Genomic DNA, 13288 nt, shown 5'->3' on the forward strand with positions numbered 1-13288 from the left:
ATTTATATATAAATCGAGGATACTTAACAGTATTTTAAAATATTAGATTTGAACTTATAAACTAGTTTCATGATTTCAATTTGCCATGAAACGGCTGTGTGCAGGCAGGAGAGTCCCAAACGCAAACTGACTGAGGCAGAAACACAGCTTTATTTGCGGACACAAGGAAGTACGAAACTAAACTAGACTGGGTAGCTCTAAGAAATAATGCCTACGAGGAAACACTGGGACCACACAGCATGAGGGAGGGCACGACACAGGACTGAGGGAAGCGCTGACCTAAATACACAGAGGGATAACAAGGAGGTGAGAACACACGAGGAACACAGCTGACATGAAAAACATAACGAGACAGGGGAGGCTGGACTGAACAGAATGACATGAAAACACAGCACCTTCAAAATAAAACAGGAAACATGATGTGGGAGTGGAGGAGAGCACGAGAGAGAGCACGGACATGACGCGCTGCAGAAACATGGAAAACATGACAGAGTAAAACACAAAGGGAAACACGACACAAGAACTCACACCACAATAAAAACAGACACACACACGTCGCTGTGTCCTCAGTTCAAAAGCCACCGTTTGTGTCGAATCTTTACTTTGAACATGTGAAAATAGTATAACAAGAACAACACGAGAGGAAAAAGTGACAAACAATCAAAGCAGAACAAAAGGAAAACAAACAATAATAATAAATGACTTACATGCAGGAAGAAGCCTATGCTTATTTAATCCCGCCCCCCTTTCCACTATAACTCATAGTCTGCACTTTACTTCCTGTTTATGCTCAGTCCATCACAAATTCTTCATTAATATTCTTTCTTTCTTTATTATTTTTATAACCCCATTAACACATTAAAAAATGTACAAATTTACACATACATATGTATATACTTATATAAACGCACCCACACACACATATACACATTGCTGTTGTGAAAATGGTGATCAAAGCCCCGCCTCCTCCTCGTGCTTTGCAAAAACCACATTCAGGTCCTGCTGGGACGTCTGTCTCCACACAGAGCTGCAATCACTTTTTAGATACAGATACAGGGATGTTCCCTTTTAGAAAACAGAGTATTGTCAACAAGCAGGTTGTTTATTGCTTTATACATAATGTGTGCAGTGAGAAAATGAACCCGATCTGTGAATTTTAGTATTTTTGATTTTAATAGGGGATTTGTATGATCTCTGTGACCAGTTTTATGGATTATCCTTATGGCCCTTTTTTGCAATATGAAGGTTGATGATAGCGAACATTTATAAGCTTTGCCCCAAACCTCTGCACAGTAATGCAGAGATGGTGAAAGCAATGAACAATAGAGACTCTGGAGTGACTTGTGGTCCAGAATGTCTCTTACTTTACTTAATATTGAAACGTTATGTAAATTATTTATATGAGACTTCCATCTTATTTTATCATCTATTATCACACCAAGAAACTTGTATTTCAGAACTCTTTTAGTCTCCACACCATGAATCAGCAGTTTTACATATTTAGTGACAGTTTGTTTATGTCAAACCTCTTTTTAATTTTGCACATTTCTGAGTCGATCATATCCAGCAGGTCCTTTGGATTCCCTCCCAGAACAAAAAATACTTACAAATAATGCTAATTTTAATATATCAGATACCTTACAAATATAATTTATAATAAATTATTATAGATAATGAACATTTTTTGACCCAGTACAGAGCCTTGTGGAACACCGCATGTGATGTCCAAGCATGATGAAGAATAGTCACCCAGCTTCACAAATTGTTTCCTGTCACCCAGTGCAGTACAATCCCCCTGATCCCGTACTATTTACCGTTTATTGATTAAGACATGACTGATTGTGTCAATCCAGCTGCATACTGTTTCTGATCTATAGCATTTGTAATCTCCTCGATTGACTCAGTTAATGCCAGTGATATTAATCTTTCAATCTGAATCCGTACCAACTGTCAGAGTAATTTATATTTACAGTAACTAAGAATCATCACTGATGATTAGTGGATTAGTGGATCTGCGAAAGCCTATTAACACACTATGATGAACATGGATTTTAGAACAGCATATATTAAATAGACAGACACACCACTTAACCTTTGAATTCAGGTGTTTTCTCCCCCATTGCCATGGGTCTATGAAACCAACCACCAAGCAGTGTGCCTTTAAAACATTTGTGACAGAATGACTTATTGGAGTTTGTTAAACGATACCAAGTGTATACAATTTGTAAGAAATGAGTATAAAAACTACTGTGAACAAAATGATAATCAAGAGGTGTCCCCAAGTGTTACATGGGATGCATCCAAAGCGGTAATGAGAGGAAAATTGATCATGTGGTCCTCGTACAAAAAGAAAGAGAAACAAAGGCAAATTAATGAGTTACTACTTACATTAAAGAATTTAGAGACTAAACACGCCACTGTTGAAGACTCTCAAACATTGGAAGAGATAAATTTAACAAAACGTAAATTAAATGATATATATGACAAACAAGAAGAATTAAAGGCCAGATTTGTTAAGCAAAAGTATTATGATTACGGCCCTAGAGCAAAGAAACTATTAGCCTGGAGAATTAAAAAACAACAAGAAGAAAGAGGAATTTACAGTATAAAAGATGATGAGACACAAAAAATGTGTTACACTGCTAAAGAAATACAAAACTCATTTGAAAACTATTATAAAAACTTATATTCAGAGACACAAAAGGCTGACCCTCTAAACATTCAGAAATTTTTGCACTCTCTGGATTTACCTAATATTGGACGGGAACAAAACAAAAGACTAATGCAACAAATTACTAAACAAGAACTGGATAAAGCCATTGCGAAAACAAAAACAAATAAGATGCCGGGTATGGACGGATTTACATCAGAATATTATAAAACCTTTAGAGAGTTATTATCATCACTATTATTAAAATGTTTTAACTATGTGTTGGAGGGAGGGGAGTCACCAGCATCCTGGAGACAGGCAATCATTTCAGTAACTCCAAAGGTGGGCAAGGACAAAAGGGAATGCAGCTCATATCGACCAATTTCAAATCTGAATATGGATTATAGATTATTCACCTCAATAATAGCAGAAAGGCTTAAAAATATTATACCAGAAATTATTGACGAAGATCAGACAGGATTTCTCAAAAACAGACAGATACAAGACAGTATAAGACGTGCCTTACATTTAATGGATTATATGAATAAATCCCAAACGGAATCAATTGCACTAAGCCTTGATGCAGAAAAGGCGTTTGACTCCGTCCAGTGGGATTATTTATTTTTGGTTATGGAACGGTTTGGTTTCGGAGACCCTTTTATTCAGCTGATTAAAAATTTATATTATTCACCTTCAGCAAGAATAAAAATAAATGGGAGCTTAACTGGAGTAGTGGCCTTGCAGAGGGGATGCAGGCAGGGATGTCCGCTTAGCCCACCCCTGTTTGCTCTATTTATTGAACCACTGGCGCAAGCTATTAGAGAGGATGAACAAATTAAAGGGATATGGATACGGAATATAAAATGGGATTATATGCAGATGATGTTTTGCTGACCCTCACAGACCCAGAAGGAAGCTTACCTAAGTTATGGTTAAAGATGGAAACGTTTGGAGAACTTTCTGGATATAAAATAAATATACAAAAAACACAGGTGATCACATACAATTACGTACCCACAACAAAGATCAAAAGTATGTCTAAATTTAATTGGAATAATAAAATAATTAAATATTTAGGTATTAAGATTCCCAAAACACTGACAGAAATCTATGAAATAAACTACTCACCAATTACAAGGGAATTGAAAGAAAATATTCAAAGGTGGAACCTACTGCCACTTGATCTGTATAATAGGATTGACCTGATTAAAATGAATATACTTCCACCATTGCTTTTCCTTTTTCAATCTATATCGGTACACATACCAGCTAAACAATTTGCATTATGGAACAGAATGATTTCGGGATTTATATGGAAGGGCCGCAAACCAAGAGTTAGATATATAACCTTGCAACTACCTAAGGAAAGAGGTGGACTCTCCCTCCCAAACTTAGAAAGTTATTTTAAAGCAGCACAATTAAGATATTTAATTTATTGGTGTGATCCAACGTATGAAGCAAAATGGAAATATTTAGAGGTGACACAATTAAAATTACCACTACAGACAATATTAGGAGATAAAAAATTATATTTGGAACAGAAAAATAATTTAAATGAATGGACTAAAACTCCTTTAAAGATATGGTTTGATGAGTGTGAAAGTCTTAAACTAGGAACTGGTCTCAAACAACTCAGATGGGTCTCACATGATAAGGAATTTATCCCTGCACAAATAGATAGACGTTATACAATTTGGTTAACAAGGGTAAAAAAAAATCTATGGCTTCCAAAACTATGGCAATGAATTTGCTCAGCTCGTAACATAAGAAAACTCTAGAAATAAATGAAAAAATAATATCGAACGAGTGCGCTGATATGTCTCGATCAGCTAGCAACCGGAATCCTCTGATTTTTAGCATAAACGGGGGAGGAGATAGCTCAGTAGGTAGAGCGTTCACACCACGATCAATGGCTACCCTGAGATACCCCTGAGCAAGGCACCGTCCCCACACACTGCTCCCCGGGGGCTGGATTGGTGGCTGCCTCACTGAGTGAATGGGTTAAATGCACAGTGTCATTTCCCTACAGGGGATTAATCAAGTATACAAAAAATTAAAATAAAATAGAAGTACAGCAGAGCACTGTATGTGAGATAAGATACTGTAACTTATTGCTGTTTAAAAGAGAGTATAAAGTTTAATAAGTCATTTTATTATGAAACCTTTTTCTGTTGAAGAGCTTTTATTTGCATATGCTGTCAGTTATACTTTGTAGAAAGGAAATCAGACTCTGCAAAACTTGATTGGACAGGTTCAAATCTGAATTAGCGACGATGGTGCAGCTCTAGTTTAAAAAGCTTTCATAGATGAAGTCATTCAGTTACATATTCATTAGTAACCAGGTGGTTTGAAGTTGAGAGCCAGAGACAATGACACCTGTCATGTGTGGATTATTGCATTATATTTAATGGCCTAGCTTCTTTCTTACCGATGTTAAATGAAGTGACCTGTAGCTCATCAGAGTGACCAGCTTTTTATCTCGTATCTCCTTCTATATATGTGCGCATGCAACCCAAACCAGAAATCCCATTATATTCTTTAAAGGCTCAAACGCTATGATAGATACCTACATTTAGTGTTATTTTATTTATTATGCTTATTTGTAAACATTCAAGTTACATTAGAGTACAGTGTTTGGGTATTTAAACCATATTAGATCTGATATTTTAAGCTGCCAAAAGCACACAATCTTTCCAGACCTGCTAATCAAGACTAAAAAAAGAGAAAGAAAAGAGAAAAGACACGTTTAATTGTGCACTCACATCTTCTGCTGGTCTTTGGTGATCACTGCCCGATTGAGCCTGTTGTCTTTGACCCCTTTGCTCTTGGCTGATTCATATTTATTGTACAGCTGTCAAGCATCCTAATAGCTTTTCCATGATCCTTTTACTTTCTATGCAAACTATGTGCTTTGCAGAGGGGGAGTGTGAGCTCATTTGCCTAGTAAATATTACTTGTAGTTGTGCAACTATATTTGTAGTTTTAGGCGCTGGTATCACTGTAACATGTTTTATTAATTCTAATGAAGCACAGTTTTGAAGTGGCACTCACTCACCACTTAGCTCTGCTTAATATAAGGATGTGTAATATCTTATAGTCTGCTTCAACTGAAAGTTATGTAATATGTGTTTGTAGCAGCCTCTCCCTGGCGCTGAGTTAAACCCTGAAAGTCTTTGCTTCTTTCTTTTTTTTTAATTTAATAGTTTTATAGTTTTTAGCAGGTTATAGATCCATCCATTCTCCTTGTCAGGGCTGAGGGGGGCTGGAGCCTGTCCCAGCTAGCATTGGGCGAGAGGCGGGGTACACCCTGCACAGGCTGGCCTAACACAGCGAGACAGACAACCATGCACACCTATGGGCAATTTAGATTCAACACTGCATGTCTTTGGACTGTGGAAGACCCACACATGGGGAGAACATGCAAACTCCACACAGAAACAGCCGGACTCAGAGCCTTCTTGCTGTGAGGCAGCAGAGCTAATTACCATGCCACCATGTCGGTTATAGTCAGATTTGGAAACTCCTCTGAACTATAATAAACATCTTACTGTTGCCATTGTGCACCCTAACATATTGTTCATTGAGAAATTCAATGTTGGCACATACCTCGATTAATTCCCACCTTAAATTTCACCATATTAAATTTGATCCAACCTCTAAAAGCATCATCAATAGTTAGTCCTTGATTTAAAACGATCAGCACTTTCATATTCAAACCACCTTCACTGATAACAACAAACTCATCCGTCTATGCGGGTTGATTATGAGCTATTCTTCTGTAAATACATTTAAGTGGAGCTCTGTGCTGTGTCACAACAGACTCCCTCTGTACTGCTGTCTGTGTGGTTCTGTATGACTGACAGAAACATGGTGAAGAAGAGCGATCTCCTTACCGCAGAAACTCCTGGACCGTCTTCACTCCTTGTTTGGCGTATAAAGACGCTGCAGGGAAGAAAGGTCGTGTTAGCCAAATAGCAAAGCAAATGGAGCATGTGGAGCTATAATGACAGAAACACAGACAGAAACATCAGGAAGGCAGAAACAACACATTTGCTGCTCGTTGAAAGTCGGTACAACCTGTAAAGGTCTGCTGTCAAAGTCCCTGAGCTATATTAGGAAAGTGTTTCTCTGTCCCTCACCCTCCCACCCTTTTTTCTTCTGGAGGATGTTTAAGCTTTGGCACTTGCCCCTGCCTCCCTCTCCCAGACTGGGAGTCCAGAAACAGTCATTTCCATGTGTGTGCTTTGTTGTAATGCTCAGGCCAAAGGTGGTCTGTAGCTCTGTGATCATTATGTCCTCAGCTTCGTTGCTTTGAAGCCTCAGTAAACCCGTTCATGGTGATTTTATGAGCTTAGTTGTTTGTTTAATGTTATACTGAATAAACCATGTTGATGATGATAATTATACGAGTAAGCCAACTTCCTGACCTTTGATTGACAGGTCATCAGCAAATGAGCCGCAGACCAAGACAGCAGTGCAAACACACATAGTAAAAAGAAAGTACAGGACATGGGTTTAAAAATCAGTGTGTAATAGAAAACCATGTGTGCAGTCTTACCTCAGATGGGCAACAACACGCTACATATTCCACCGTGTCATTGTTTATCTAACACACATGAAGCCAAAAAGCAGTGTGTGAAAAAAGTCAATACATGATGATGATGTCATTCCTATAGCTTCTCTCAGGTTTCCTCATTTTAAGACTTGGCAGCAAATAAATGACCCTTTTTATATCCTGGTACATCAAATGTCAGATTGGTTTGTGATGACTGTAGTTCATGTTTGTGACTAAACTTGAAAACGGTGAAATCTGTACTCGAAGAAGTCTGTCCTGATTTCTATGAGCTAAACACTGAGATAGTTGTGGTGAAGTGTCAACACAGCAACTCTGTCCTCAGTATAAATACACAAGATATTCTGGCAACTTTCTGCTGGTGTTGAAAGATATACACTGAAAGATTAAGCAGTGACTTATTTTCCTAAACTGCGAGCTCTGTTTGCTTGTAAGGAATCCCTGCTGATGATGTTGCCTTACAAGTCCAGGAAATGACACTATTTACCTTCTACACCCAGCGCCAAGTCATCGTCACTGCTGGGGTTCCTCTGCAGAGGCCCTAAAGGGAAGATACAGCATTGTGAGAACCAGAAAATACTACGGCAGTGTGCATCAACAGTGTCAGGGCCTGTGCAAGATTTACAGACAATCCCAGGAGAAAGTGCTATACAAGCATCCACTTTGGCTTCCTCCCACAGTCCAAAGACATGGAAGGTTAACTGGTGATTTTAATTGGCCATTAATGGGAGGTAGATCAGGTGTTTACAGTAAGAATGTCTTTGATGGTCATTTAGACATTTAGAAAAGTGCAAAAAGTGTAAATGCAGTTTCCATTTTCTGTTTCAGCCAAAGCAGATACACTTAGATGAAAGTATGCCGTTTCACTGACTGGAACATGAAATCACAAAGATGTCTACATCTCTACAGTAAGCATTTTACAGGGCCAGGTCAAAATGGAAAGAATCTTACAATTATATGTTTTCCATGTGGCACTATGAATCACATCACTATTTCTGTCAAGCTCAAAGGTTCATTTTTCCTCCTGAATATAGAGGGTTAATTGTCATTTAAATGTAACTTTTGTTTGAAATTGAACATGGTATATGTAAGTGTACCGTACAACTGAAACTATGTTGCAGTCATCAGGCATAACATCATGACCATGTGCCTAATATTGGGTCCCCCTTCAGCTACACAGACCTGACCCAGTGAGGCATGGACTGACCCCTGAAGGTGTGCAGAGGTATCTGATGCTAACATGTTAGCAACAGATCCTTTCAGTCCTGTGAATTGTGGGCTGTAGCCTCCATGGATTGAGGCTCATTTCTGCTTTGTGGCAGGGCACAGTGACCTGCTGAATACAGGAATACAGTTTCCATGGAATAGTGCAACAATGCTCAGGTAAGTGGTACGTGGCAAAGAAACCTCCACATGGATGGTTGAAGCCAAGGACTCCCAGCCACACATAAACATCACACTGACTCCACCAGCTAGTTGTCTTCCCATAGTGCATCCTGGTGCCATGTCTTTTACAAACGTTTCCACGAAAAGAAAAAGTGTTTCATCAGATGAGGTCACCTTCTGTCTTTCATCAGTTTGAGCTGCTATAGTAACTTGTCCGTTGTGTACGGACCAGCCTTTGCTCTTTAATTAGTCTTGGCTAATTAAATGACCCTTTCGCTTGTTCACCACTGTTCCTTCCTTGTAGCACTTTTGAACAGTACGACAGTGTGCGCAGTATCTTTGTGTTCCTAGGACAGAGATCTCAGATGTCATTACTGAGATCTGCTGGAGCCGCTCACCCAGTTTGGGAGTCCCTGCCCAGAGTGCTCTGATTACCACAGGGACCACTATTGCCACTGTTACTCTCAACCTCTTCTCAAGATCCTCTCTCAGACCTTGGTATTTCTTGAGTTCCTTGTCTTCCTTCTCCCTGATCTTGCTATCACCATGTATAGCTACATCTATGATTACGACCTTCCTTCTCTGCTTGTAACTGTGAATTTATCTTGTATGTCTGGTTGGTTAGCCATTAGCACTTTGTCCGTCTGTATCTGAAAGTCCCATGGGAGCTTAGCTTGGTTATTCTCAACCACCCCTGGGGACGTATCTCCTTTGGACCGCAGGTCTTCCAGACCAAAACCACCACAAATGTTACTGGAAACTATGCCAGCCACTTGGTTATGCTGTTGCATGTATACCATGCCTTCTAGCATATTTTTCATTCACTTTTTGTTCACTTTCATTTAATAATAAATAATAATAATAATAATAATAATAATAATAATAATGAAGAAGATCTTTGTCTATTACTTTTCCCTTTCACACATTAGATGCTAAGCTAATGGGCCAAAAGCAGCACAGACATGAACAAACCATCTGTTTGTCACTGACAGAACAGCACATTGATTTGAGATCTGTAACGCCATGTTAAAATACATGGTTCCAGCGCAGGTACGTAGAAATGTTCAAGAAACATGTGTTTATTCATGATTGTTGAATAATAATGGCACAAATGACCAGTCACCAGTGTTTTTATTCTCTTAAAGTTATATTTTCTTCTCTAGATATTGTAGCCCAAACTCATCATTCTGTAAAATCCACAGAATCACTGTGAGTGACTTGTTATAGTCAAACAGAGAATAGTGTGGGGTTCTTTTGATTTAAACACGTGTAACAAAGAAGCAACAGTGCCTTGAATTACAGACACAATAGCGAGCTGGATGTTTTTCTTCAGGGAGCCGGAGCGGGAAAGAGGCATAAGGACTATTTGTTGTTCCCATGGTGTTCTCAACCACTATTTGCATGCTGTTTGAATAAGCTTGCCTCAGGATGGGGTGAGGCAAGAAGGCTTACATAATTCATACTGCTCCACAACAACATGCATAAATGTGTGCATGTTGTTGGAACAGCTTTTAATTTCCAAAGCACCAGATTTTCAGTTTTAGTTCAAATGTAGTTATAGTCTTCAGTAAAAAGCATAATGATGACTGTGGCAGCCGTTTTGGATAAAAACAACTCATTAAAACATTAAACAGCACATGATGTTGAGACTGGATCATCTAAAATAGACTGTATAAAAAACGTACAGCAGGAACAACATCTATTGATCAGACAGCTTCGTCTATCAAGGATTTGCAGCGTCTACTCTACAGGATAGAATAACCAACATTTTCTGCTCGTATTTGCAGGCGGAGCTCTCTGCCTCATTTAAAAGGGCTCTAGATGACTACAGAAACAACCGAATCCAAACAGACAAAGTACTCACCACTCTGTAGCACAAACTAACACAAAGAATAAAACAATATACAGCTGAGGCGGAGTGAAGGCGTGAAAGAGCTTACAGGCAAAAGAGAAACAGAAGGATTCCCATTGTTCGTACCTGCGTCTTCCTGCAGTGGCTCTTGCTTTGCATCTTCCCTGCAAACACAGGTCACATTTTATGAGAAGGAGGAACAGAGTACTCACACACAGAGGTAAGTTTCCATCACTTCTGAGATCATTACGCTGAGTCGGGATGGGGATACGTTTACTATCACCACCTGCCATATTCTAAACATGCTCTTAAAATATCCCTGCAGCTCGTCTTCATGCTAAAAATAAACTATTTATATTTTTATTTCATTCATAAAATAAAGCCAAGTCACTACATCCTAAGTAGTCCACTTAAGCACACATAATGTGGGCAGGATACGGTACTATTGTCGTGGGCACCATCCTTTATAAACATTGGGTACTGTGTGTGAAGAGTGGCAACAGTATGCTCCATCTTCATCCTCAATCTCCTCCACAAATATGACAAAAATGAGGTCAATTATACAGGTATTTACTATTTCTTTAAATAGTAAATACCTGTAATAGTAGTAAAGTAGCAGAAGTAATAAACTATTTACTAAGTAGTAGTAAATAGTTTATTACTTATTTTACTTTAGTCAAGAGTTTGAGTACACCTGAGGATGTTTCTCATGATCAATCAAATAAAAACTATGACGCACAAAATGAAATTCTGACTACTATCCACAGGAAACATTTGTGTTTCTTAAAATGTGTTCTCAGCAAAACAAAACAACAATGATGTTAGGAAGTGACATCTCAAAATCATATTGATCAGTGTGGCTTAGTTCATCTTTTGTCTTTGTTTAATTTAATGCCCCAATGAAAAGTCATCATCTATTAAAAACAGTCCTCAGACCTGACCAGCTGTCTGTACTGGAAGAACACATAAAACTGTTGGTGTTGTTGCAACTTAAACTGACAGTATACCGACTACTGACCCTAGTGCCATTGTAACTTTCAGCTTGTGATCATAGAACCAGTGAGTTAATAAAGCCATCGAACCAGAGAAGGTTACAATGATCACCTTTCCTCTTGCATTAGTATGAAGCCAAGTCAGTAAAGTGGGTCTTCACATACATTCTCCCATACAAGGATGTAGTTCATGTTTCAACATTATATATAAAACTAGGTCCAGGATACTTTCTGTGAATCATTACAAAGCAGCTGGGGGTGTGACCAGGTGAACACAGGTTTTCTGGGTAATTGAGATTTGATTTAAAAAGAAAAAAGTCATTTCCATAAAAATCTAGACTCCAAAACGTTTGATTTGAACCCTTAATTTTGCTGCCTAGCTTAGTCACTCATTAGACGAGTAATTTAAAAAAATAATTGTGTTTTGGGCTTAACAGTTCCCAACTAGGCGTGTGAAAAATTCACCGCAAAGTACGCGGCGTTATCACGGCGAAGCGTGTAACAGGCACGCCGTGCCTCTCCTCAACATGAAATGGACACACTTGCGGAAGTTGCAGTATGTTGCCAGCAGAGGGAGATATGTTCAAGCCATCATGAACATAATAATGGGAACGCATTATTACATTATTATCACATTTATATGTATGTACATATCAGTCCCTTAGCTTGATGGTTTCTGACAATGAGGACCCTTCACATGTTTTTGTTCACTACTGATATCATCTCTCCCTGCTGCTAATGCTACTTCTGCAGGCATGAAATGCTGTGTCTATTATGCGTTTTTCTATGATATTGGGTAAGGTCAAATGTGACAAAACTGCAAATAAGTGAAGTGGTATTTTGTAATCTTAGAGGTTGATTGCTAACTGTTTACACTGACAAAGCAGTCTGTATTCATGCCTTGATACTCACTGAGTGACATTGGTGCTGAGCCACTTCCCAACACTGTCCTGACTTGGATTTCCTGCGGTGGACAAGCAAATTATAAAGAAACCACTAACAGTAAACACAAAGAGACGGCAGCAGGACGCTTCCACTAACAGATTGCACCATAACAGCAACAGTTGAACTGACATGGTCATTTTACACTTTAACAGTAAAGACATCCTTTCTAATACAATAAGAAGCATGTGGCTATTTTTGGAAACAAGTTGGAAGTATTGAGGGTCACATGTCAGAAAAGTAATGAAAACACTAACATGATCTGGGGAACTATTATTGTAATTCATCTTTAGTTATCTTTATATTAGCAACATGAGGTTTTAAGCAAACGAGAAGAAAACTGGCAAACAACTAGTATTCTTTAGTTTTGGTATGTAAGTGCATGTAGTTTCCATACCGTGAGTGTCCTGGTCCATAATGGAAACACATGGGCCCGTGTTGCCCCAGTGGACCCTGGATGCAACGAGTTTGGCCCTTTTGGCCGCAGCTCCTTCAAACGCCATGAAAGGAAGGTAGGACGGAGACAACTACAGAGAGAAACTTCAGAACATCAGTATGAAGTATACAGAATTATAGGCTGATGTACACATGACTTACCAGTGTGAATTTCAGGCACCAAGACAGTTGAGCCTATAACTGGATCAACACAGAGAGCAGCTTTCATCGCGCTCTCTTCCCACACTGTAAACATGACAGAGCAAAGGACGGACATGCAAATGACCTGGTTAGACTTTTCAGCCCTACAAGGAAATACTGTTTCCTGGTTGAGTGATTAATGCCTTTGAATACTTCCTGCTCTTATTTTATCAGTGTGTGCCTGCGTACATCCACATGAAAATGTAAGAAAATGTCTTTGTACTCCTCCCCAGGATATGTCGTAAAGGTTTATTCTA

At 38.8% G+C, this 13288-nt stretch overlaps 1 protein-coding gene across 3 annotated transcripts in view; it reads right to left on the reverse strand.

Moving 5' to 3' along the window:
- The window catches only part of itprid1 (ITPR interacting domain containing 1), a 35862-nt gene extending 22719 nt beyond the window's left edge, over positions 1 to 13143 (reverse strand). For 2 of the 3 annotated variants that reach the window (XM_082545767.1, XM_082545769.1), the window contains exons 1-6: positions 12993 to 13143; positions 12793 to 12922; positions 12366 to 12417; positions 10588 to 10625; positions 7711 to 7764; positions 6544 to 6592 (exon numbers count right to left, since the gene is read on the reverse strand). In XM_082545767.1, the coding sequence (XP_082401893.1) occupies positions 6544 to 6592; positions 7711 to 7764; positions 10588 to 10625; positions 12366 to 12417; positions 12793 to 12898 (299 nt within the window). In that variant the 5' untranslated portion in view covers positions 12899 to 12922; positions 12993 to 13143. Of the gene's footprint in view, positions 1 to 6543; positions 6593 to 6727; positions 6925 to 7710; positions 7765 to 10587; positions 10626 to 12365; positions 12418 to 12792; positions 12923 to 12992 lie in introns of those variants that run through there. The other variant, XM_082545768.1, reaches the window with a different exon arrangement.
- Between the last annotated feature and the right edge of the window lie 145 nt (positions 13144 to 13288).

The sequence above is a fragment of the Aulonocara stuartgranti genome (genome assembly GCF_965226115.1).
Source record: "Aulonocara stuartgranti genome assembly, chromosome: 9".
NCBI lineage: Eukaryota > Metazoa > Chordata > Actinopteri > Cichliformes > Cichlidae > Aulonocara > Aulonocara stuartgranti.